The 27,123-nt window shown below is 46.8% G+C and overlaps 1 protein-coding gene across 1 annotated transcript in view; it reads left to right on the top strand.

Moving 5' to 3' along the window:
- The window catches only part of nompB (intraflagellar transport protein 88-like protein nompB), a 1,761,410-nt gene that overhangs the window by 1,562,742 nt on the left and 171,545 nt on the right, over window positions 1-27,123 (top strand). The window contains exon 23 of the mRNA XM_075896456.1: window positions 6,413-6,538. Coding sequence (XP_075752571.1) covers window positions 6,413-6,538 — 126 coding nt within the window. The remainder of the gene's footprint in view (window positions 1-6,412; window positions 6,539-27,123) is intronic.

Below are 27,123 nucleotides of genomic sequence, written 5' to 3'. Positions count from 1 at the left end.
CTTACATGACACGCGTGTCAGGACTATCATGTTTGCACCAGTCACATAATTCATCACTCATCGACGTCACGTAACACCAAATTTTGTATATGTGGATTAAAATGGCCGCGAGCACATCATGACGGGCCCAATATACAATAATGTAGTGTTGACGCGTGCGCACGTTGGGCACAGCGTCGGTACGTTAGCGAAACGCGAGCAGTCTATAGTCTGACGCCAGGCGTGACCGGCATGACCGTGTCCATCGGCGCGAACCGATCGACTCCGGCGTAAAATGCTACATGCTGCATTTTGCGCCGATGTTGCACAGACAAAAGTGCGTCTTCTTTGTGATGGAGGGACGCCGGATGCGCTGAAACGCGCATGCATCAAAGCATGCGAGTTGTACCCATATACTGTACCCATATACTGTACCATATACTGTACCCATATACTAGCAGCGGGCGTCTGCGAGTATATGGCAGCAACAGTGCCTTGCGTGGCATCGTGGGCATGACACAGTAAAATGAACGCTGGCAAACACGCGCACCGCGTCACGTCGAAATGTATTGGCGCCTTGACTGTGGCATGTAGCCATGTTCTCACATGACACGCATCTTATGATTATCATGTTTACACAAGTCACATACTTTTGTCATCCACTGACATCGCGTAATAAAAAATTTCGTATATGCGAAGCTAGCGAAACGGCTGCGACCACATCATGAGCGTGGCTTGTATTCATGTTGTTGCATGACAATAATGTCATGATTTTCATGTTGGGGTCTGTCGCTTGTGTTCGCCATGCAATCTTGTCATACCATACTCGTTTTGCAACATGCCATGTGAACTGAACCACCACAAGAGCTGCAGGACAATGAAATGTAAATTATGACACTCATGACATATATATCAAAATTTTTATGTTATGCTAGTAAAATATGTTTAACATACAGTCATGTTATGCCATACCAAGTTTGGTATCAATACCAATATTGAAATGGCTAGGAGAGCTGAAAGTCGTAGGCGCCTGAATAGATAGATAGATAGATAGATAGATAGATAGATGGATAGCTAGATAGATAGATAGATAGATAGATAGATAGATAGATAGATAGATAGATAGATAGATAGATAGATAGATAGATAGATAGATAGATAGATACGTCTTAAGTCACCGAAGTTCGCTAAGAAATGCTTTGCATTTAATATTTTCATAGTTTGCAGGTTCGGGACGCTTTATTTAATCCCCAAGATCTTCACGTATTGCGTACTGTTTATATCAGCCATACGGGGCAGTAATGAAATGACCGTCTTCAAGAAGACACTTGGAAAGAAAGATTTGTCAACCTAACTTTGCATGTGACTTAATGGAATAGTTTCGAGCCTTTGTTCACCACACCAGCATTTTGGAAAAGTGGAGACATTGAGCCCGAAGCGCTTCGGGTGTCCTCATCAAATAGCATGGCTAAGTTTGTATACCTGTTAAAGTGAAGTGCCTGTGTTTATGGTGTTGAGATACCACCGTATCTGTAGTGATTTGGTTAATGCCCGACCTGTACCCTCCAATGCTTTGTCTGTGTTCTCTTATGCGATGTCGACGTCGCTTTTTTTCCACCGACTGAGTGGAAAAACTGTGCAAGCTCACCTAACTGTTGTCAGATAGGCGGAGTAGATTTGAGAAAAACTCAATGCTTTTTTCCGCCGTGCGTAAAAAAAGTGATGTGCCACATGTCATTGACGAGTGCTACGAAATACGTCGACCAAACGAGCAGGTGTATGAATGACAGCATAAGAGAACATATGCGAAATATTATACTGAACGAGGAGGGGCACATGTCAACACACTGCAAAGCATGTGGCTGATCACCCGTATTTTGGAGCTGGCTCGAAGTGAACCACTTTAAGACCCATATTGAGAAACGCTCCTTGACTTGATGTTGCCTTGCCACCGCTTTCAAAGCAGCACAAGCAAGTTTTTACCACGCTGCTTCAGGTGGTGCTACGACAGCACAAATGTACAAACCGTTTAGAACACGCCACAGGGAAAGTGGTGGCAAGTCAAGTATCAAGTTGACTTGCCACCACTGACGTGGCAAGCCAAGGATCGTTTTTGAATACGGCGGAAAGTTTTACAAAAAGTTTCATTTTATTTTCAACGTCAAGAAACCACACATAATGAGAATATAGTGAGCAGTGGACAAAAAGCCTCAAAATGGGTTTGAAAGTGCCCGCTCAACTTAGCAATTCACAGATAACAGTGCAATGAAAGCTTACAGTTTGCTTTGCAAGCAAGTAGCGTGATGCAGTAGCAGCCCCCCCCCCCCCCCCGCCAGTGCAACAAACATGTTGCAATGCAAAAAAATTATTTTTTACAAAACTTTTACAAAATTAGAAGTGTACTCATCGTACAGGAGGTGTTGAATGAAATCAATAAAATAAATAAAGTATAAAAGCTAAGCTTTACGTGCAAAGAGTGTGTTGGTGACACAACCTCTGGGAAAAATAAAAAGAAAACGTCACAGCTTTGCCGCAATGGCGAAGCAGTGAACGCGATAGCAAAAAATTGAAAGGTCACGCGCAGAATGGCAAGCAGATCGGAATGTGCCTCGCTTTTCTCACGCACAAATGCCGCAACAAACGTACTCACAGGTACAGATGAACCCGAATAAACGTCTCAGTTGTTACTTCGCTGTGTCTGAAAAGCGCTCTGTTTTCGAATATGAAGACTGTGCAACTACGTAGGCTCCGTTGTGCGCCCGGTAACTACAACAGAATTATTTCGATGAAATCCCAAGGCAAGCTAAGTAAGCCAAGTTTGCGAGCAGCTCCTGCACTGATGTTTTGAATGTGGGAGGGCCATGTAAGCTTGTTGGGGATTGTCAATCGAAAACATTTTTACTCCATGTCTTTTCTGTGACGATGTCATTACTAATTATATATGTGTATAAGAAAAGCTACCTTTTATTACTTACGCGTAGTAGGATAGTTTTCTTGGAATGTAGGGACATTTGTTGTGCATCATTTAGGGCTTTTTGCTAGGCTAGCTTTTATTGAAATTTGTTCACTTTCGCAAGTTATTTATAAACCAAGCAATAATCGGCAAAAAGCCTGACTTAGGCATCAGGGCACACAGCTAGCTGCGGTAATATGGTTCACAAACACAAAAATAGAATTAGCCCCAATACGCTTCCCCGAGACGCACCAGACATGACAGGCAAGAACATGAATGAACACCCAACGATATCAACAATCTGTGTTCGGTTGAGCAAGCTTTGTTTATTCCAATTTAAAATACAGATTATCTACCAAATTTGTGAAGTTTGTTTAGGAGTTTACTGGCTGACGCACGGTCAAAAGTTTTCCCCAAATGCAAAAAGAATAAATAAATCTGACCAGCAAGGGTAAAAAAAAATAGGCGAAAAGATAAGCGTGGGAGCACGAGTGGCTAAGCCATGTGGAGGCGCGCGCGCACCACAACGCACTGAGCGATGACCTTTAGAGCAGTGAATGGGCAACTACATTTCATTCCGATTCCATTCTGGGGAATTGCAACTTGTAGTTCCTTTCTTTTTCATTCCTTCGACTGAAATAACTCGGCCAATTTCCACCCCGGGAAAGACGAGGCTGGTCGATACCATTCCCAAAGTTATTCAACGTATAAAAATATACTTCGTAGCTTTATCGATGTAAGAATGAAAGTAACAACATAAAACTGATATCATCATATGCACAAGGACTGCAATACTACGCTAAAATTTTTACCACGTTTCGGGTATAGTAGCTTCACGACTTGTCTCGTGCTGTGCAAACAGACTGCAAGTTCTCATATGGGAAGTGCTCCCGCTACTTAAATATGGAGTTTGCATGGTCAACACAACTTAAAAAGGTAGTAAACAGCTGGCAACGAACGCATTTACTTGTTCCTAGCGTATTTTATTACCTTCGCGGCAATTATTTACTACGCACTTTTTCACTGAAGGCTTTCTGGGCGCAGTCATATGATATCCTCTCTGGACTGATGTTAAAATGCGTGACCCCCGAGAAATGCACAACCAAGGTTCTCACGTTGGCTTTTGTGCACCCGTTCAATAGCCCTAAATGAAGAAACTTGTCTTGTCCGTAAAAAAAGGTCTATAGTTAGCAGCTAGTAAGGCTTGAAACCCCTTTGAACATCCTATTCCCAAATCCCAGTACAGGGTAGCATACTGGATCCTAGCATCTGGTTAACTTCCCTGCCTTCCTTTTTTCGCCTTTATTTCTCTCTAGCCGTTACGAGAAATACTTTTTTGGTCTTTTTAACTAGGTAACTGCTAAGCCGCACACGTTGCCGGATCTCTCGTACGCACTATCGTATATCTTGCAGCAATCCGCCATGGTGGTCTCGTGACTAAGGCACTCAGCTGCCAACTCGCCGGTCTAACTCGCAGCTACAAACTCGCAGCTGCTGACCGGCAAACTGGTGGCTTGGGTGGCGGTGCGCCATTTAGTGAGCAATGTTGGAATCACCGGAGAGGACGCCGTGAGTGGCGACTAGACAAGTGTACACTAGAATCACTGGTGAGCACGCCGGCCACCTGCCGACGCTGAACATGGCGCGAGCATAAGAAGCTTCCAGAGCAAGCTCCTAAAAAGTTTCACTACCACCGTCGCTTTTTGGTCACAACTGACAGGTAGAGGGCCCAAGTTTCCATTCGATCCCTTTTTTTGTTTTTATTACGCCGCAAATAGCGACGGCGACGCCACTCAACGCTGGAACGGGCACCTGCAGGCTGTGCTCTGAAACAATGCATTGAAATCTTTGTTAAATTTACGTGTTTACCTTCATGTGACCTGCTTGAGAATTAACCTTGCGTACGCTGCCCGTTCTAGATTCTGTTGTGGGAAAGAAAGGAAAGTCACCTTTTATTTTTATTCAAAGTTAATATATTTCAAACCACCAACATAAGATGTCTACTCCTAGACGTGTACAAAACCAAGTGTACAATTCACGTGCGAGTTTCATTTGTTTGATTGATATGTGATCTTTAACGTGCCAAAACCATCAAATGATAGTGAGAGACTCAGTGGATTGCTCTGAAAATTTTGACTACCTGGGATTTCAAACGTGCACTTTAATCTGAGCACATAGGCCTACAGCATTTTCGCTTCCATCGAAACTGCAGCTGCCACAACCGGGATTTGATCGCGCGACCTGCGGGTCAGCAGCCGAATACCTTAGCCATTAAACCACTGTGGCAGGGCAGCTGCGTGTGAGCTTAAACAGTGGAGATGGTCAAGTGTTGGGACTCAGCAAGGCCTTCTTCGATGTTGATAAAGCTCTTTCTTTGGAGTACACAGAGTTGCATTCGAGCCACAGCCTCTAAAAACACTGCAAGAATAGCAAACTGCAGCGCACCTGCAGCGCCAGAAAATTACGTGCGAACCTGACATTGCCGCTCTCGGTAGGAGCACTGCTGCTGCTGCTCGGCACATTCACGACTACGCGAAGTTCGGCTCGGGTGGTGCCAGTCTGTGGCTTGGTTAATTATAAGCATTGTTGCTGAGGTTTTGTCGCAGACAATAGACATTTTACTTCGAACTTCAAGAGCCCTAAAAAGCCAAGCCGGGCGGTGAATTTCGAGTTTGGCTCCTATTTATGGGATATTTTCATCTCGGGGGTCTCTTGTCTTGGTAACACGGCAAGTTTTGTCAAAGTGTTGAGGGATTCGTCGTTTCAGTGAAGTGGTAAACTGTGTTGGCCGCCTCACTGCGCTAGACTGCTCAGAGGGCTAGTGCTTCATCGCATGCATGAGTGCGTTCATTACCCCTCAGTGAGACACGACGAGGACTCGAGGACAGGTCTGTGATGTAGCAGGTGTGTGAGGCAACTTTAATGTGCAAAACTGAAATGTCATGTTTTAGGAATGCCACGACTTGTTAGCAAAGCCCCAACCCACCGCTGGTGAATCGGTGAGCATGTAGTAAGCTTCTGCAGGAAGGCTGAAAGTTTGTTGGCTGCTCTGGGTAACCACTACTCGGCTGTCGCTCTTTGCCATCTGAATAACTTAACTCTTCCAAATGCACACTTTATGCATAAAGTATACTCAACCCGTTATAGCGATGTCTGTTCAGGATGTTAAGCTATCCCGACAACCTTCACGGCACCGCACAGTGCACCCAATGTTCCTTTCTTCCCACCAATCCTTCGGTTCGTCTTTAAGCCAGAGCAGCGGTGACGGCACTCTGAGGTTTGTCGGAGAGGCTGTCATAGGTGGCGGGGAACCTCGCCGCTTTCGTTGAATGAAAATATCGTCATCGTACTCATTGGGAATTCACCATCATATAGAAAAATTGAGCTAAATACACTAGCCGGACTATTATGCGAAGGTCCACTGAGCAGACTGTCTATTTAGAAAGCCTTATTGCAATCTTTCCTTGGTTTCACCATCAGGCACTAGTGTCCAGTCGGAGCCGGCCATGACTAAAGCTCGAGCATCCACACCTAGCGGCAGAGCTCGAGTCAAGGTACCACTGGTTGAAGCGGAAGAAATGTACCAGGCTTCACGTGGAGATATAGGTAGGCAAAAATTTGTGACACTTGCAGCACACGGCTTGTTTCTGAAGTCATTCCTTTCTTCTTACTTTGTTCTGATAATCACTCCAGTAGTGGTAGACAGAGAGTACGTGTTCGCGTTTTTATCTACTAATTGTGTGCTCATCGAATCTTGCATCATCTCAACAGTTGTGTAGCAAGAGCGTTTTACATTTGCCTTGCTGTCTAACGGAAAACATCCGGAGCACCAGGTGTGAGAAAATCTTAAGTTGTTTCCCTAAGTCATGCGTCCACCATGCCTGTCGCTAATGTTTTCGCCCGAACGCCTGAGCCGCCACTGAAATTCGGAAATTCGTTTACTGAGGCTGTGCTTGCGTGGGCTTGTGGAGAGAAAAAGAGACCCCTTTGTCGAAGAGGAGCCGGCACACGATAACAAACCTGCTTCGACAGCTGCTAGAAATAACCGACTGATGGCCTAGTTGGTATTCAGACATCGCTAAACACAGGACATGGCTGCAATGAACTTGTAATGACGTTCAATTATTTGATTGTCAAAAAATATGAAAAATTATATTATTGAATTAATTTAACAGCGTGCAGCCCGCAATTTTGTGAAGTTAAACGCGCACACTTTTAACGATGAGTACGTATAACGGAGCGCAAAAACAGTACAAACGCTCCAGCGTTCTTGGCCAGCTTTTATCCTTAAAAGAGTCCTGCAACGCGTTTTCAGATGGTGATGAAATAGATTCACAAAAGGAGCTCATTTTCTTGTGAATCCACGCCCGAATAAAGTTTAGGTATTCGCCGAGTACGCGTTGTTACATACATTTGTCGCATGCTGCAATTGTTCTCTCTCTCGTCCGCATGAAAGTGCTGAAAGCTCACCAGGGAGCGATGGCATGGAGAAATAAAATGCGCCACGCACGCTTCGTGAACACTAACGTTTGTTTTTCTTCGAATACGTTGTTTTTAGTGCGATTGCGCATGGACGCATGGACAAGTCATTGTTTCCTGTGGGTGGCGGCCTCCGTAAGGAGAAGGCGCGCCTATCCAGCACCTCTTCTATTTTTTCAGTGCCCGGGTGAAAGAGCAGATTTCAATAGGAAGCGGCCATCGGCGTTAGTGTGGCATCTCGCTGCAAGGCTCCGCCACCAAACTAGACATAGCGCTGCATCATTTTTCGCGCAAACGAATGCCGCGGCTGCATTTGAAGCTGCTATGCGGTTTGGTTTTCGACTGTGTTCACATTGTTTAAGGTATTGGTAATACATGCGTAATTTAGGTATGTGTATCTGTGTAGCGGAGAACAAGGAGGTGGCAGAAGAAGAGAACGTTCGGCTTTTGTCAAGCGGTGTCTGGTGCGCATTCGACGTTCGAGTAGACCGTTGCGTCGCCTCTGAATAAACCCCTTTCTTAGACGTAACAGAGTGGTGGAGGTGCGGGGTATGGCACGTCAACGTACGACGGAGCCACAGCTTCTTGGAGTTCACCAGAGGCGGCAAAGCGACGCCATTGAAAATAGTCGTCACGGCCCAGAGCGAAGGTCAGGAATCGACCACCTCAACCCCACGCAGTTCTACGCTGGGTACACCTAGGCATCACTACATGGAACCCCGCCCGTTCGCGAGAATGGCAGGAGAAGACGTGGACGTGTTGCTAACGCATTACAAAAAGGTGAGCCGGTACAACCACTGGAACAATATTGACCGACTGGATAACGACGCGTTGTTTCTCACGGACACCACCTTGATGTGGTACGAAAGCCACGAAGTGTCTTTGGCAAGATGGGATCTTTTCACTAATTAATTGAAGAAGTGCTGTGGTGACTCCCATTCGAAATAAAAAAAGCACGGAATAGACTCTCACTCAAACAGCTCAAACTCTGAGAGATTCGTTCACTACCAATACAGAGGACGTACCTAAGCGTTGCAAGATTATAAGCCCATGGATGTCGGAAAAAGACAGGGTCGGACACTTCTTGAAAGATAGAGTGGAAGACGTTTACACATCGCATGACTTCACGAAACACTTCGTAGCGGGCTGAAAACCTGGCCAATACAGTTCTGTGACGATTCTGTTCACGGTTCTGGTCGCTCCTTAGTCACCTGCTGGAATTCCTTCATCTGCCATTTTTAACACTAAATGCCGTATCCGCTTTGGTACCACTAGCTCTTCCAGCTCTTTTTGGCATGGTAGTCTGCGTTTGCGAAACATAATGTGATCATCAGTAAGAACTCTGTTTTATGAGATCTGGAAATTCTCTTTCTCCCGACTGCGTTGAAGCATCAATTCAACGAGACGTCCTCTTCATGATGATTTCGTAAGGTGTGGCTATCAGTGGCGCCAACCGAACTCGTTAAAACCGGGAGAGGTATGTCCAGGATGAAACAAGCGCAGAACTACACACACTCAGAGAGGACACAGGCAAGCGCTTACTAGCAACTGAAAACTTTATTTCGAAGCGAACACTAATCAGTACATCACACGCATGTACGTCATTCCCGACTTCCCCTGTCAACATCAACAACGTTATATAATACGATATGCACGCGCCCACAACCGGAAACAAACACGTGTCAAGAACTAAGAAAAGAAAAAACACTAAAACAAAAAACAAAACGTAACATAACAAGATATGCACGCGCCCACAACCGGGAAACAAACCCGTGTCAAGAACTAAGAAAAGAAAAAACAAAAAACAGAAAAAGTTACACAGAGAAAAACACTGGGTTATGTGATGACCAAAAAAGCAAATTCCGCATCTGTTAGTAGAACTGACGCTTGACTGACGCAACTGTCCCCTTCTTTACTTATTCTATACGCTACCATTATTTCTGTGGTCGTACGCTTGTTGTGCCTGTCAATTGTTCGTGTGTCGGAAAATTTCGTTTGGCAGGTGCACTCTTTGCAGTGCATCGCTAGGTATGAGTAAGGGGCCCCCTTTAGTGAACTTTCATGTTCACGAAGGCGCAAATTTATGCACCGACTCGTCTGATCATCGTATTCCTTTCCACATGTGAAAGGAGTTCCGTATACATCTTTTTTGCACTCCACATACCTCCTGCCGTGCTTTATGCTACATCTGTTCGACTCTCCAGTGACTTTCTTGTTGACTAGCCTTATACTGCTGGACAAAGCTTTGATAATTTAATAATTCCGCTGAAAACAAATTATCAAAGATTTGTCCAGCAGTAGAAAGGCTAGTCAGCAAGAAAGGCACTGGAGAATCGAACAGATGTAGCATAAAGCACGGCAAAAGGCACGTTGAGTGCAAACAAAATGTTGTATACGGAACTCCTTTCACATGTGGAAAGGAATACGATGATCAAACGAGTCGGTGCATAAATTTGCGCCTTCGTGAACATGAAAGTTCACTAAAGGGGGTCCCTTACTCACACTTAGCGATGCACTGCAAGAAGTGCACCTGCCAACCGAAATTTTCCGACACACGAATAATTGACAGGCACAACAAGCGGACGACGAGAGAAATAATGAAAGGGTATAGAATAAGGAAAGGAGGGGAAAGTTGCGCCAGTCAAGCGTCAGTTCTATTAACAGATGCGTAATGTGCTTTTTTGGACGTCACATAACCAAGTGTTTTTCTCTGTGTTACGTTTTGTTTTTTTGTTTTCTTAGTTCTTGACACGTGTTTGTTTCCGGTTGTGGGCGCGTGCATATCTTGTTATGTTACGTTTTGTTTTTGTTTTTTTTGTTTTTTTCTATTTTAGTTCTTGACATGTGTTTGTTTTCAGTTTACGGCGCGTGCATATCTTGTTGTATCACGTTGTTGATGATGGCAGGTGAAGTCGGGAATGACGTACATGCGTGTGATATATTTATTAGTGTTCACTTTCAAATAAAGTTTTGAGTTGCTAGTAAGCGCTTGTCTGTGTCCTCTCTGAGTTTGTGTATTTCTGCGCTTGTTTCGTCATGAACCTTTACCAACACGCCCAACTGGCAGTCATCCTAAGAGGTATGTCGCTACGTTTTGTTCCGCCCGCTGCTGCCATTAGGTCGTAGCCCTTTGCTGTAACCCTGTCGTCCAAGGAATCAGTGCTGTCGGGATGATTCAGCTTTACCCTTTCTTGTAATTATTCAACCTTCTTTATATCGTCGCTACTACAAGGTACGTCTTGCTCAGTAATATCAGCAGAATGATGAGGCGCATCCGCTGGTTTCACGTCATCTTTCGCAGCTGTAGGAGTGGCTCCGCTCGGGATCATTGCCGATGTGTCCAGTGTTAGAGCTCCTTAGACGTTTCCTAAGACTTCATTGTATAGGAAATCTTGCATGCAATACACTCGAACTTCAGCACTGAAAAATGGCGTCTCCAAGAAGACGACAGCTTCTGGTAAATAGCGCACTGTTCGATCAAGTAGGAATACCGGACTACAAGTTCCGGTCATTTTTTCCTCGCATACGAGCGCCTGTCGAACTACAACAGAGTCCCAGCCTGAGTTTCGCTGTACTGTAACTTCGTGTTTATCCAAAAAACCTTTCGCAACTGGCATAGCTCCAGTTACACCAGCTGTAACTACTCGGCTAACAGTAAAAGTTACGATCAGGATTGTTTGTACATTTTGTAAGACGACGTAACCCTCGAAGTTTGTTGCCTTTTCCTCTGCTTTATCTACTGAGACCACGCTTGATGCCTCTCTCTTACTCTCTCCTCCAGTTAGCACTAGAAGAGGGAAGTGACAAGTCGCGTCCTTGCTAGGACGCAACTTGTCACCTGTTTGACACAGATCTCTCTATTTTCTTTTCGTGTTTGACCAACAGTCGGCTGCCCTACGCCCCTAGTTGCATAGGAAACAGCAATTTTTTCCCCGGGGTGCGTTTACGTCTCATTCGTTCTCAAACGAGAGCCTTGGGCGGACTTCTCAGGCCGCTCTCTACGAAAGTTCAGCTATAACTGAGTGTCAACAAAATTTTCGCCTGCCTGAGACAGTTCTTGGATGCTTCGTCTGTTTTTTTTAAAGACGAGAGCCTTTCTTGAGGACCCTCGACACAAAAATTTTGGTCTGTTTTTCTGTCCATTTGTTCGTTTGTCCACTCTTAACGGTACTGGACAGCCGACCCCACCCGCAGTGCCCACCAATGTTGCTCAAAATTCAGCGTTCACACTTGTGCGATTATCAGTGAAAAATAATTATCGCACAAATCTGAGGAACCCAAACAACACGTATAAATCCTCTATGTGCATCTTGTACTAGAAAAAGCATATATAAGCTATTCTAAGGACCTTAGCGTTTATCACGTGTAGCTGACCATGCAGAGCTTGCAGGAAAAAGGAAGTGTTTCTAACGCTTTGCTAAGACGCCACGGTGTTGGAACCTAACCGTCGCCCTGCGTTCTACACCCTAACACCTCTACGACGGGCACGCACGCCCGTTTCAGAGCATCGCGTTTCGTTTTCCAAGAAACTGCCAGATAGCGCTCATGTCTCACGTGTGACGTGACTTGGTGCGCTCGTTCGCCTCCGCTGCACGCTCTTGGCACTCTAACGTGGTGCCTCCAGAATACCAATCGCCAATTTTCTTGTGCAAAACATCAAACAAACATTTCGTTCAATCTCTCCAGACACAAGACTATCGTCTTTTGACGACATTTGCAGATTAACATGCAGATAAGGGGTCAATTTTTTTCTTCAAGAAAACTCTTAAAGAGGAGAGCATTCCTTGATAAATTAATCAGAAATCATTAGCTCTCTGAGGCCCTCAAAGCTTTTCTCGACCTCCGCGAGCTCCAACCAATGATCTAAGTACCCCGAGAGCCTCGATGCGTACTGCTTGTCGATTTCCCCATCTTCGGGGTCTCGCGTTACGGATTATTCTCGGTGCTTGTCTGCTGTGTACAGAAACCATTACACGAGTGACCACTTCAGCATGTCGTAATCCAAGACTGCAGTTGGGCCAATTCGTCCGATCACCATCAATGCTTTCCCAGTGAAACCTAAACTCAAGGAGAGCGCCCACTTCTCTTTTGGCCATTCCTACACGTTCGAAACGTTGTAGATACGCGTCTAGGTCATCCCTTTTGCCATTGAATGAAGGTGTTAGCTTATGGGGACTAGATATGTTTGACGCAACGGACACATTCGTTCTGATAGCATTTACGTCATGGGCTGCTTGCGGGCTAGCGGCCCTTTCTTGAAGCCAAAACTTCAGCTTAAGCACCTTCATCTCTTGTTCTAGCAGCTTTTGTTGCTGCTCGGTTTTCTCGTGAGCTTCCTCACTCACATTCTTGTTCCATTAACTGCTGCCATGCCATTACCTCCGTCAGAGCATTTCTCTCTTCGACACGCTCGTCGCGTAATCGTATAAGTTTCTGTTCTACCCATACCTTGAATTCTGCATCCTTCGATCATAGCTCTTAACTAATGCTGACAACGTTGTCGTTATCAATGCCTCACTCCTATGTTTGAGCACTGACCACCAATGTAATCATCCAATTTTGTCAAGGCTTGCCAAAAGTGACAGGTTCGTGTGGGCCCAGCTGCTCAACGACAAGAGATGTGACGCAAACAATGATAGCACGTTTATACGACCTGAGCGCACACATAAATGAATATTTACACTAACGAAAAGTCCTCGCGGCACAATTATGCCTGTACTTCTTTAGCCTACAGTACACTATTCCCACGACACTGAAACAGCACAGCTATTTCAAACACTACTCACACGTCGCTGTCGACGAGACGGTCTGGCGTGTCGCTGTGTCACCTTGAGGTTGTGGTGCTATGGTGTGGATTTCCTATCGTGACCGTCGCTGGGACGGCCGCTTCGCTGAAGAGTGGCTGGCCACATGCGCGTTTGTCCACGCCTGGAACACAGGTAGGCCAGTCCCGCTGCTAGGCCTCAGCTTCCCTGGCTTGGTTTCTTCTGGAGTCACCAGTTCACTCGCGGGACTCGATGATGACGCTCGCACCGTCGTCGTCCGGCATCGCTCGTCGTCCAAGTTCACCTTGAATCCACCCGGGAAGGGATCAGCGCCGCAACGGATCGGTAGCCATCGCAACGCCTGTACTCTTCTGCTGTCCGACTGTCTCGAACCGACTGGTTTCTCGAGCACTCCTACCTCCTTGGGCTTCTTCCTGTTCTCTCATGGGTGGCGCCGCCATGCACAGCACACATTTTCATCATCTTCAAACTCACGTTGTACTAAATAATGTACTTCACTCGTAAAAGTGGTTTATCTGTGATGAAACTTACATGAAACCCAACACGCCTCCCATTATTTTGCGTTTCAATGAAACGTTTACTTGATTAAAGGATACACCGAGGTTCGTTTCAAACCATTCTTGCAGAACCCGTGTCGCCGTTTGTTTCCAGCAGGTAAACAGCGTGCGCACCGCTTGTGCTTGGCATCTCACCATGGTGTCTGCCATGGACATGGTTAATAACATTTTGTTTAATTGAAATGCTACGTGAACCACGAGAAAAAATGTACGAACGCATGTACATAGTGGAATCCGCGGGCGTCTGTCACACTGCTCTGATAAGACTTCATGCAAAAGCGAGTAGTTGATTTGCATTTAATCACCTTACGTCAGCTCTAGCAATAGCGCTGCAGTGTGCGACGCCAAGCACGCCCAAAGGGACTGTCGAATGCTTTATTTTATTATATATTTATTTACAGGATACTGCGGTAACAAAGGACTTTGCATGTGGGAAAATATACAGTTTCAAATTTACAAGCACAAATGGAACCGTAAGGCACACAAGCTCACAGAAAAAGGAAACAAAGCAATCTTACGGCGTATCTAAAAGTGTTACCAGCGCAGCCTGTAAAGATAAAAAAATAATACAGTTCTTAGGAGAGTGATGCACATTATAAGAAGTATAAAAGTAAACAAAAAGAACTCTTCCCGGAATGCGCCGGGTGCATAAATGCAGTATTTGCAAATTATGAAGTAACAATGCATCAATAAAACACGTGGTGAAAAAAAAACGTTGAAATGCAAAAGTGAACGCGATGAACATTCACTGGTTTACTTCATTTCCAAATATAGGTAGCGCGCTTTCAAAAGCATTTGCAGATTTAAAATACAATGTTTTCAGGCAGCAAATTTCAATCAGAAACGATTTGCGGAAAAAAGAGAGTACTTAAAAGATTAGTGCGCATTTGATAAGGAAGTAGATTATGTGCTCTAGTTGGCAGTACGTAACTCTGGTGGTATACCACACAAATTGACATGAATGGAGATAACAAGGCTGGGCGCAGCCCCAAGTAACAAATAACAGCTAAGGGATTATTTCAGCTGGCCGTATGCGTGCACACCACAGACCGAGAGAGGAAGAGAGAGACGGAATCGCTGGTGAAATTCTGACCTCCAGTCATAGGTGTCGCTCGTACTATAACGTGACAATATATAAATATATATATATATATATATATATATATATATATATATATATATATATATATATATATATATAAATATATATATATATATATATATATTGTGAAGAAGAAAATGGATCGTTGGCAAGCAACATCGCCTCCGCTTGGGTACTGGGTCCTGGGCTTGGCTCGCTCGGCTCGTGCTGATCATCGCCGGCATCAGCTTGACCATTGCTCTTTCCCGATCGTGTTTGATTGTAGGACCACCGTCGGAACAGTCGCCAATAAACCCTTTTTCAATTGGTGGAGGGTGCTGACATTCCCCGTCGCCTGAGCCTGGGTGCTGCCATTCGCCGTCGCCTAAACCTGGAGCTGCGCAACCGAACGCTACCTCCCATCATGGCTACCAATAACGCGCAACCTGGCTCTTCCACTCTATCCCCCAGCAACCCCGGCGTTCTTCGTTTGCGAGAACCCAAGGTGTTTAGCGGAGCTGATGAGACCGACGTGGAAGACTGGTTCGCTAACTACGAACTGGTGAGCTGAAAGAGCAAGTGGGATGACGCGGACAAATTGACTAACGTCATCTTTTACCTCACTGACGTGGCCGAAATGTGGTATAACAACCACAAAAACGACATTACGACATGGTCCATCTTTAAAACGTTGTTTTCTGACGTTTTTGGCCGACCCGCTGTCCGCAAGTCCAGAGCCGAAGAACGCTTGCGGACTCGCGCACAAAAGCAAACGGAATCTTTCACCAGCTACATCGAAGACATTATTGGTCTTTGCAACCGTGTCAACACCACCATGCCCGAGTCGGAGAAGATTCAACACATCCTCAAAAGGATAAATGACGGTGCATATCAGCTGCTCCTTGCCCGTAATCCTGCCACCGTTGCGGAACTTGTCCCTTTGTGCCAAAGTTTCAACGAGTTGAGCAAGCAACGCGCCCTGACTCGGCCATTTTCCTCACACGCCGACTCGCTCTCCAGTCTGACTTCCGTTCCCGACCACCCACCAACCCTGCAAGAGATTAAAGACTTTGTGCGTGAAGAAGTAGCTCGGCAACTGTCGTTGATTCCCTTCACGCAGCAGCCGCCGTCCTCTCGTCTGCCCTCACCACTCCACGACGTTATTGCCGAAGAGGTAGCTCAGGCTGCTCCCGTCGCCACCCACCAGCAGCCTGTGGCCATGCCTGTTGCCCTTGCGCCGGCTATGCAGCCCGTGGCAGCGCCTCTTACGTATGCCCAGGTGGTACGCAGCAGACCCCGCCAGCAGCATTTGCCACCCATGTCTTCAGTTGCTCCCCACTCCACCCCTTTTTCGACACCTTGGGCCGCACCACGAGTCAGCAATTCCTGGCGCACTCCTGACAATCGACCAATTTGCTACGCCTGCGGTACTCCAGGACACGTGGCACGATATTGTCGCCGTCGCTTCCAACCACTCTACGATGCTACTCGGTCGTTACTGTATAACCCACAGCCCATGCACATACCTGCTCCCTATTCCTCACCGCAGTATAGATACACAAACCTTCCTGAGTCTCGGTCACGCCAGCCCTCACCTCAGACTCACTCTCCCCGCTTCCCATCTCGTCGCAGGCGATCACTGTCCCCAATGCGTCCTAGACCCGCTTCCTCCAACCAGGAAAACTGAACGCCGCAGTTCCAGAGGCAAGAACTGCGCCGTCGTCGAAATGCTCAAGTCCTCGCAATTCACCAGCTAACGTCGTCGCCATATCTGTCGATAGTATTTCTACCTTTGCCCTCGTCGACACAGGTGCTGCCGTTTCTGTTATAGCCGCCCAGCTTTGCCGCTCCCTACGCAAAGTGACCACGCCGCTCTCTGGGCTATCGCTTCGTACAGCTAGCGCACAACCAGTTCGACCTCTCGGCACCTGTAGGGCCCGCATATTCATCCATGGCTCTATGTACGTTGTCGAGTTCATCGTCCTTTCGGTGTGCTCGCATGACGTTATCCTCGGGTGGGACTTTCTGTCAAATCATCATGCCATCATCGACTGCGCACGCGATGAAGTTCAATTTTCGTCTCTGTGTGACGAACCTTTGCACGAAACCCTTGAGTGGTCGCTAAAACTTGTCGTGCGTGAGGACACTGAAATTCCGCCAGCCTCTCTTGCCGTTGTCCCGGTTTGCTACGATGACTATAACGATGCTACGGTAATGTTTACACCTTCCGACATTTTCATGAGCCCCCGAGCCGTTTCTTTGCCTTTCGCTGCACTTGACGTCACTGCTGGCCGAAGCAGTCGTTTCGTCCACAACCCCCTTTCTGCACCGCTTACGGTACTTACCGGCGAATGTCTCGGTCAAGTGGATTACCTTGATTCTTCTTTATTTCTTAACATGCCAGACGAATCGTGCAGTAGCGCCTCTACCGAACTTCATGCCCTTTCCCCACTGGAATGCTCGTCGAGTGACACCTTCTCGAGTTCCATCGCCGACACCCTAACTGCTCAAGAACGCGACGAGCTTCTCAATCTCCTCCTGCACTTCGCGAATTCATTCAACGTTTCTCAGCAGCAATTGAGTCGTACTTCGGCAGTGCACCACTACATTGACACCGGTTCGCACCAGCCATTGCGTCAAAGACCGTACCGTGTCTCTGCTGCAGAACGTCACGTCATCAACGACCAGGTCAAAGAGATGCTACATCGTCGCGTTATTCAACCATCGCACTGTCCTTGGGCATCTCCGGTCATTCTAGTTCGAAAGAAGGATGGATCAATTTGATTTTGCGTCGACTACCGGCGATTCAACAAGGTGACGCGGAAAGACGTCTATCCATTACCGCGCATTGACGACGCCCTTGACAGCCTCCAAGGAGCCGAATTCTTCTCCTCCTTAGACTTACGATCTGGATACTGGCAGGTCCCTATGGCAGAAGCTGATCACCAGAAAACTGCGTTCATTACACTAGATGGCCTGTACGAATTTAACGTAGTGCCATTTGGGCTTTGTAATGCCCCTGCCACGTTTGAACGACTCATGGACAACACACTGCGTAGACTGAAGTGGTCTGTGTGTCTATGCTACCTCGCCGACATTGTCGTTTTCTCTCCCGATTTTCCTACACATCTTCTTCGGCTCCAACTGGTTCTGACGTGTTTAACCAACGCTGGGCTCCAACTGAACCTCAAAAAGTGCTGCTTCGCCGCGCGAGAGCTGTCCATATTAGGGCACGTCGTGTCCAAGCATGGTGTTCTACCCGACCCTGCAAAACTGCGAGCAGTCGCCGAGTTCCCGAAACCTAATACACTGAAAGAATTACGCAGTTTGATCGGACTATGCTCGTACTTCCGGCGCTTCGTTCAAAATTTCGCGTCCATCATGTCACCACTGACCAACCTTCTACAAGGTGACGCAGACCTTTCATCCTGGTCTCCTGACTGCGACGTCGCGTTCGCCACGCTCCGTAGTCTGCTAACATCTCCTCCCATTCTACGGCATTTCGACCCAACAGCTGCAACGGAAGTTCACACAAACGCTAGCGGGGTTGGTCTTGGCGCTGTCCTCGCCCAGCGCAAGCCGGGCTACTCCGAATACGTCGTCGCTTATGCGAGTCGCACACTTACTAAAGCTGAGGCCAATTACAGCGTCACTGAAAAAGAGTGCTTGGCGCTAGTGTGGGCGGTTCGCAAGTTCCGCCCTTATTTGTACGGTCGCCCATTCGACCTGGTAACGGACCACCATGCACTTTGTTGGCTCGCCACATTGAAAGACCCTTCTGGCCGCCTTGCTCGGTGGGCACTGCAAATCCAGGAGTACGACATTCGCGTGACCTATCGCAGCGGACGCAAGCATTCTGACGCCGACGCCCTGTCCCGTTCGCCTTTACCTCCCGACTCGGCCTGTGGAACCACTGGTACCAACTCCGTCGCATCTCTCGACCTCGACTCGTTTGCCAGTGAACAACGCAAGGACCGATGGATCGCTTCCCTTTTTGACTGTCTCTCTGGATCGTCAACCACTGCGGTATCACGATCTATACGACGTCAAGCTGCTCATTTCGCCATTCGTGATCGGCTGATACACCGACGCAACTACGCCCCTGAAGGTCGTAAGTGGCTCTTGGTTGTCCCCCGCAGCTTGCGATCACAAATATTCACCACCTTTCACGACGATCCCCAATGTGGCCATGCAGGAGTTTTCAAAACTTACGAACGCATTCGCCGTCGCTTCTACTGGCGCGGAATGTATAATTTTGTTCGAAAATTTGTTATTGGCTGCCCTGACTGTCAACGCCGCAAATCACCACCTTTTCAATCGTCTGGTGCACTTCAACCGCTTCCGTGCCCTGCCAAACCTTTCGACCGAATCGGAATTGATATCTATGGCCCTCTACCGACAACATCAGATGAAAATCGGTGGATCATAGTCGCTGTGGATTATTTAACACGCTACGCTGAGACCGCCGCCCTTCCAAGTGCCACTGCGTGGGACGTAGCGTCCTTCATCCTTCATCGATTCATACTACGACATGGTGCACCTCGAGAACTACTAAGTGACCGAGGACGAGCCTTCCTATCAGAAGTCATCACGGCTCTGCTTTCTGAATGCCATGTTGTTCATCGCAAGACCACGGCATACCATCCGCAGGCTAACGGGCTCACGGAGAGATTTAACCGCACACTCGGCGATATGCTCGCGATGTATGTGAGATCTGATCATACTAACTGGGATCGCATTCTTCCATTCATCACGTTCGCATACAACACCGCGGCACAGGCCACCACTGGATTTTCACCTTTCTTTCTCCTTTATGAACGCGAACCATCCCACACCATCGACACTCTCCTTCCATACCGTCCTGACGCATCCGAATGCCCATCTGTGTCCGAAGCTGCCCGAAAAGCGGAGAAGTGCTGTGAACTCGCACGCACCTTTACGTCACAAGAACAGCAGCGCCAGAAAGAAAACAACGCCGGCTCTTCACGAAGCCAGAGCTATTCCCCGGGATCACTTGTATGGCTGGCTGTTCCTTACCAAACCCCCGGCCTTTCCTCAAAACTAGCCCCGAAGTACGAGGGTCCTTACCGTGTTTTGGAGCAAACCTCACCGGTGAACTTTCTCATTGAGTCACTTTCCCCATCTGACGACATGCGCCGGCGTGGACGTGACATCGTCCACGTCGCCCGCCTTAAGCCATATTACAGCCCTCTGCCTCCAGACTCTTAGGTCGCCAGGATGGCTCTTTCTCGGCGGGAGAAAATTGTGAAGAAGAAAATGCATCGTTGGCAAGCAACATCGCCTCCGCTTGGGTACTGGGTCCTGGGCTTGGCTCCCTCGGCTCGTGCTGATCATCGCCTGCATCTGCTTGACCGTTGCTCTTTCCCGATCGTGTTTCATTGTAGGACCACCGTCGAAACAGTCGCCAATAAACCCTTTTTCAATATATATATATATATATATATATATATATAGATATTTATATATATATATATATATATATATATATATATATATATATATATATATATATATATATACACATTGTCATGAGACAATGAGACAATGTCCCACAAAAGCAGTCAAATAGGTGCGGAGAAAGACGACGTGATTTTGGTGTAGGGCACAGCACTTGTTCTCCACCTTGGCATGCGCGCTGGTGCTGTGTAAATTTCTCTTCAAACGCTTAGTTTCGCGTGTACCTTCAAGTAACATTTTGGTGGAAGGTGCTGGGTTACAACCCACAGAGTTACGTAGCGTACGCCTAGTCGCTGCTTACGACATCTCCACCGGCAACAACGCCTCGTCAACTGCCGCGTCCGATGCATCAACGGCGCCGACCTCACCTGTTTTTCTCGTGGCCGCTCCACCCCACGATCCCGGGAACTTTTCGGGAACAGAAGGCGAGGACGTGGATGATTGGCTTGACTCCACAAGTTTGTCATCGAGAACCACAGGTGGGACCCAACCTTGATGCTGGCAAACGTCATGTTTTATTTGCAAGGAACGGCCAAGGCATGGTATAATAACAATGTGGACACGATCACGAGTTGAGAAGTATGCAAGACCAAGTTACGGGAGTTGTTTGGTCTATCTGCTGACTGCAAGCAGGCTGCTAGGAAAGAACTTGACACATGTGTTCAGACGTTCATGGAGTGCTACCTGGCGTATATACAAGATGTGCTGACCCTTTGCCGTAAATTTGACCGAATCATGGCTGAAGCAGACAAGGTAGCGCACTTACTCAAGGGCATCGCAGACGATGCATTTAATCTCCTTGTGGGTAGAGGCTGTTCCACCGTGCAAGATGCTATCTCGGAGTGCCACCGCTTTCAAGAGGCGGAAAGCCGTCGCATTGCCCACTACTTCACACGCCTACCCAACACTTCTGTGACGTCAACTTGCGAGGATCTTTGTATACCCCCGCAGGGGCGCCTGCGCAAGTAGGCGTTTGGTGTGTAGCGACACCACGGACCCGAGCTAACGGGGGAGTTTCTACTCCCTCCCACGCCTAGCCGTGCATGGCTTTGCCGTGTCCAGGGAAAAGGGGATCCTGGGGGTTGAGCCAATGCTGGGTGATTGGACCTTTAAGGCCCCCCTTCGGCGGCAACACACCCCTTTGGCCCCGGCTTCACGTAGACGGCACCCCCGGATTGACCCGCCCGGGGGAATCGGCAGTCGCCTTTTCCTGTCTCCACCCCACATCTTCGTCTTTTTTCTTACTTAAATCTTTCCTGTCCTCTACTCTCTTCCGTTGCCTTCCTTGTTTTCTGGCGGCAAGGGTTAACCCTGTGTGGCTATCCTACCTTGGATACACCATATTCGGTTATAGCGGTGGTGTACAGCTGGCGTCTGCAGGTCCTGTGCTTACGGACACTGCAGCGTCCCCTTGTAGGACTCCATGGTGGGTGGCTGGCGCCACTGCCGAAAATAAACCTTTTCTTATGGCTTGTTCCTTCCCCCGCTCCCTGATCGCCCTCAGAAAAGAGGGCGCACCGATGAAGTATTCCAATTTTTTGGTCACCAAAGAGTATCCTTTCCAAGATTCCACGTTATCCACGCTGACACACCCGGCAAACCAGTGAGAACAATTTCACCTTTTCTTGTTTCGAAGTCTTTGACTGATCTAGCTAAGGCAGCGCACACACTTGATCGCAAAAACGACGACTTGGAAAATCGATCACGACAAAATTACCTCATAATACATGGATTGCTGGAACCACATGATGAGAAACCCGAGCAGCTACTACCGTCGGTCGTGAACCTTATATCAACGAAGCTTGATATTGAATGTGACAACATCGAACGCTGTCATCGCCTCGGAATACGCAGAAGCGACAGTCAAAGGCCAGTAATTATCAAGCTGCTCGATTTTCGAACCAAATCCGAGATCTTAAGCAAGGCTAGCAAATTAAAAGGAACGGATATCTTCATCAACGAAGATTTTTCAGTCAGGGTTCGACAAATCCGCAAGGAACTATGGCAACACTCTGCTGACCTAAGAAATGTAGCCAAAAAAGTACGACTACAGTACGATAAGTTAGTAATTGACAGTGTTCGCTACGTCTGGGACAACGTCACAAAGTCAGTTATTGAAGCGTCTAGCAATAGTGTTCCCCGTAGCAATGAATGACTTTCCGGAAGCCAGCGTAAATTAGTGCTGCTGAACGTAAATGCTCGATGTTTGGTGAATAAGACTGTAGATTTTAATTGGCTCATCCAAACTTACGCCCCATCACTAATTTGTGTTACTGAGACATGGTTAAATAATACTATTTCTGAGGCTGAATTCCTACCTCGGGTTTCTCGGTGCTACGTAAAGACAGAGAGGACAGCCGCGGTGGCGGTGTCGCCATCTTCTTAAAGAATAGTTTGAAGTTCTATCCATTACCCGACCTTCCCGAGTCAGAATCTTTATGGTGCAAAAACAGCGTTGGGGGGGAAATAACCGTATATGGCGTAATATACCGGCCTCCTGGTACTGACCACGTTGTTTTTCCTGCTATTAGTGATTGAATATTGAAAAACAGGCTTCACAAATTTAAACTGATTTTATGTGGTGATTTTAATGTACCGCATGTTGACTGGAATTTACTTTTACCCACTGGTCGCGATAGGGCACTCAGTGAAGCTTTAGTTGACCTTGTTGTGTCGTTTGATCTTACCCAAGTAGTCGATGTTCCTACGCGGGAAAATGCAATTTTAGACCTTGTATTCTTGAATGAGGCTGTACAGCAGAATGGATTTGAATGTGAAGCAGTGAATGGGCTATCTGACCACAAGGCAGTCCTTCTTAGCTTGAATGTTGCCTGTGAACCCAAACTTCCGACGTACAAAACGGTTCTGGATTTTACCCACGCGGACGACAATTCAATTCTTGCAGTTCTAGCAGCGTCTTTTGATGATTTCTCGTTCAATAGCAACCAATGTCATGTGGACTTGTTATTTGATCAGTTTTATAAGATTGTTGAACACTGCATACACACATATGTCCCAAAGAAGTGCCTAAAACGAAACCCTCGGCATCCTTGGCTAAACAGAGAAATTATTCAGCTTACTCGGCGAATAAAGCGACTTCGAAGGCATCGTAACACTCTCCTAAATAACCAGCATTTATTGAATTCTCTGAAAACAGAGCTAAGAGAAAAAATGCATGCTGCCCGCAAATTCTACTATGAAAGTTCGTTAACAACCTTTATGAAAAACGACCCATCTAAATTCTGGAAAACTCTTAATGCTGCAGGCCCGACATCTTCCTTACTTATTGTGAACGAGCAGCCCTCTTCGGATTCTTTAACTATCTCGGAAGCGTTCAATGATTATTTCAAATCAGTGTTTAGTACAGATGATGGCACCAGTCCCGCTTTCGGTCTTGACAGTACATTGCCTGCCTTCCCAGAACTACAGATTAGTTACGCTGGAGTTGTCAATCTCCTACTGAACATCGACACAAATAAGAGTGCCGGCGCTGATAACATCCCTAACACATTTTTAAAACGTTACGCTGAATGGAATGCGAGGTATTCAACAGTCATTTTTCATAGATCCCTTCAAACAGGAATTGTACCGCAGATTTGGAAAAATGCAAAAGTTGTTCCGGTGTTCAAATCTGGCGACAAACAAGTAATTCCAAACTATCGACCTATTTCATTAATCTGCACCTGCTGTAAAATTCTAGAACACATTATTCACAAACATGTAGTCACATATTTAACTGAAAACAACCTCCTCTCCCAAAATCAACATGGCTTTCGTGCAGGATTTTCAACAGTCACGCAGTTGCTGGGGTTTACGCATGACATCGCTTCAACTTTAAACGATCGCGGTCAAGTGGACGCCATTTTTATTGACTACTCGAAAGCGTTTGATACTGTTTGCCACAATAAACTCCTCCTCAAATTAAAAGCCTTTCTGCGCGGCACTCACAGCATTCGCTTGTTATCTTGGCTTTCAGATTACCTAAATTTAAGGCAGCAGTTTGTCGCGTTTAACAATTCGCATTCGTCATCCCTCCCTGTCACATCAGGTGTGCCGCAGGGCTCGGTCCTTGGGCCTCTTCTTTTCCTAATTTATCTCAACGACGTTGTCGAAATAACAAAAAATACAAAGGTCAAACTCCGTCTATACGCCGACGACTGTGTCCTCTATTCTTGTATTAGTACCTCCCGAGACCAAATACAGTTAAATAATGTTTTTTTCTTCTTTCCGTACCTGGAGCTCAACGTGGCGAATGGCACTAAACCTTAACAAACGGTAAGCATGACATTCACAAACAAGAAGGAACCCCTACGTTTTTCCTATGGCCAGAACATGAAGCATGTCAACGAATACAAGTATCTTGGCGTAACATTCTCACCGAACTTAAAATGGCATAAACATATAATCCTAATCTGCTCGAAAGCGCTCCAAAAATTGGGCTTCTTGAAGCGAACGTTAAAAGATGCAACTCACGAATGCAAACTAACAGCATACAAATCCCTGATACGGCCTGTTCTTGAATACGCCTCCGTTGTCTGGTCACCTCACTGCGCATGCGACATAGCACACTTGGAAGGTGTTCAAAAAAAAGCAATAAGATTCTTATATCACCGTTATGATCACAATTTTTCGCCTTCGTCACACGCTGTACGTCTATCACTCAAATCACTTGAACACAGACTTACTTGCGAGCGTATCGGCACTTTACATAAAATCGTGAACAAGATAATCACCATAGACATGCCCTTTTCCTTTGCCAACTCCGTTGCAAACACTCGCAGGTCAAACCCCATTAACATCACACCCTTCATGCCATTTCTAGATTGTTTTAAGTTTTCATTTTTTCCTTTCACAGTGGAATTGTGGAATAATCTGGATGTTTCTCTCCGAAAATTGCCTACCAATAGTTTTTTGAGTGAACTACCAAACCATGTGTTCTGTTAGTTTAGTGTGTATTCACTGTTATGGACCCACTCCTGCAATGTCTCGAACTGTGAGACAGCAGTATTTGTAAATAAATAAAAAAAATCTTTGGCCCAGGATATAAAGCATTGAGAATGGCAAGTGGTGACCTCCTGTTGGAGCTCCGCGATCAGAAACAGTATGAAAAATTGTCTAATCTAGTGAAATTTGGAGATACAAAATTAAGAGTAACCCCACACCGAACCATGAACACCACCCGTGGCGTTGTCTCAGATGATGACCTGTTAGGGCTGACGGAGGCTGAACTCCTGGAGGGTTTCAGCGAACAGAATGTCATCAACGTGAAACGAATAAGGATGAGACGTGATGGCAAAGAACTCCAGACTAAGCACCTTATACCTACGTTTGATTCAAGTATACTGCCAGACTCCGTTGAGGCTGGGTATATCAAGCTTGGAGTGAGGCCATATATAACAAACCCTCTCCGATGCTTCAAATGCCAGCGGTTCGGCCACAGTTCACAGAACTGCGGAGGCCGCCTAACTGGCGCCAAATGTAGTGCTGAAGAACACACATCTGAAGCCTGTGAAAACTCTCTTCACTGTGCGAACTGTAATGGGGAGCATGCCGCATACTCACGGTCATGCCCACGCTGGAAAAAAGAGAAGGAAATTGTTACAATTAAAGTAAAACAAAACATTTCCTTTAAGGAGGCACGAAGTCAGGTGTCCTCCCTACCAGAAACCACCTTTGCCGAAGTGGCGTGTCAGGGGGCAGCGCCACGACGGCCTCCGGCGGCTGTCTGGCACACGCGTAGTGAGCCGGCGGTGACGCCATCCGCCCCCTCGGCGGTTGCAGCCAGTGCTGCTCCGCCGTCGAAGAAGGACCCACCAACCTCCGGGCTGGGGGCCGCGAAGGACTTGCCTTTAGAGGCGAGGCCCTCAAAACAACTGCAGCGCTCGCAAGAGCGCTTGTCCAGTGCCTCGCTAGAGGCAATGGACACAACTCCGAGCGTGAGGGCGCAGCAAGCGCCTAAGGATCGGCGCGACTCCGTCGACCGATCCAAAAAAGAAAAATCTCGTGTCACGGCCCCTGGAAAGGGTCCGTGAGCTAATTCTTTATCCTTGAGCACACAGCACAAAACACATTTAAAATGGACACGCAGATTTTACAGTGGAATGTGAGAGGACTTCTCCATAACCTCGATGATATTATAGAACTCCTTAATAAACACACTCCAAAGGTGCTGTGTGTTCAGGAAACACACCTCAAGTCCACACAAACAAACTTTCTAAAGCAATATGCCATCTACCGCAAAGACCGTGACGACGCTGCCGCCTCGTCGGGCGGTGTCGCTTTAATAGTTGATAAAGGTGTTGCCTGTAAGCAATTAAACCTCCGAACTTCTCTTGAAGCAGTTGCTGTCCGAGCAGTGCTGTTCGGGAAGCTACTAACAATTACTTCTATTTACATTCCTCCGTGCTATCAACTTTCGAAGACAGAATTTCGAAGCTTCATTGATGAACTTCCTCCGCCATATATAGTCGTTGGTGATCTAAATGCACATAATCCTCTATGGGGCGACTCCCGTTTGGATGCACGAGGACGCCTAATAGAACACTTTCTGTTTTCGTCAGGTGCATGTTTACTTAACAAAAAAGAATCAACATATTATAGTACTACGCGCAACACATACTCTTCTATAGACCTGAGTATTGTCTCGAGTACATTAATTCTTTATCTGGAGTGGTCTGTTCTCAAGAACCCCTTTGGGAGTGACCACTTCCCGATAATGTCGAAGCTAACTAAAGAAGATACATGCTCGCCTGACTTTCATCACTGGAACACCAAGTCAGCCAACTGGAAACTGTTCCGAGAAAACACATT

Source organism: Rhipicephalus microplus, chromosome 5 (assembly GCF_043290135.1).
Source record: "Rhipicephalus microplus isolate Deutch F79 chromosome 5, USDA_Rmic, whole genome shotgun sequence".
Taxonomy (NCBI): Eukaryota; Metazoa; Arthropoda; class Arachnida; order Ixodida; family Ixodidae; genus Rhipicephalus; species Rhipicephalus microplus.
Note: the sequence above shows the minus strand (reverse complement) of the source record. Positions and strands in the feature narration are given on the sequence as shown.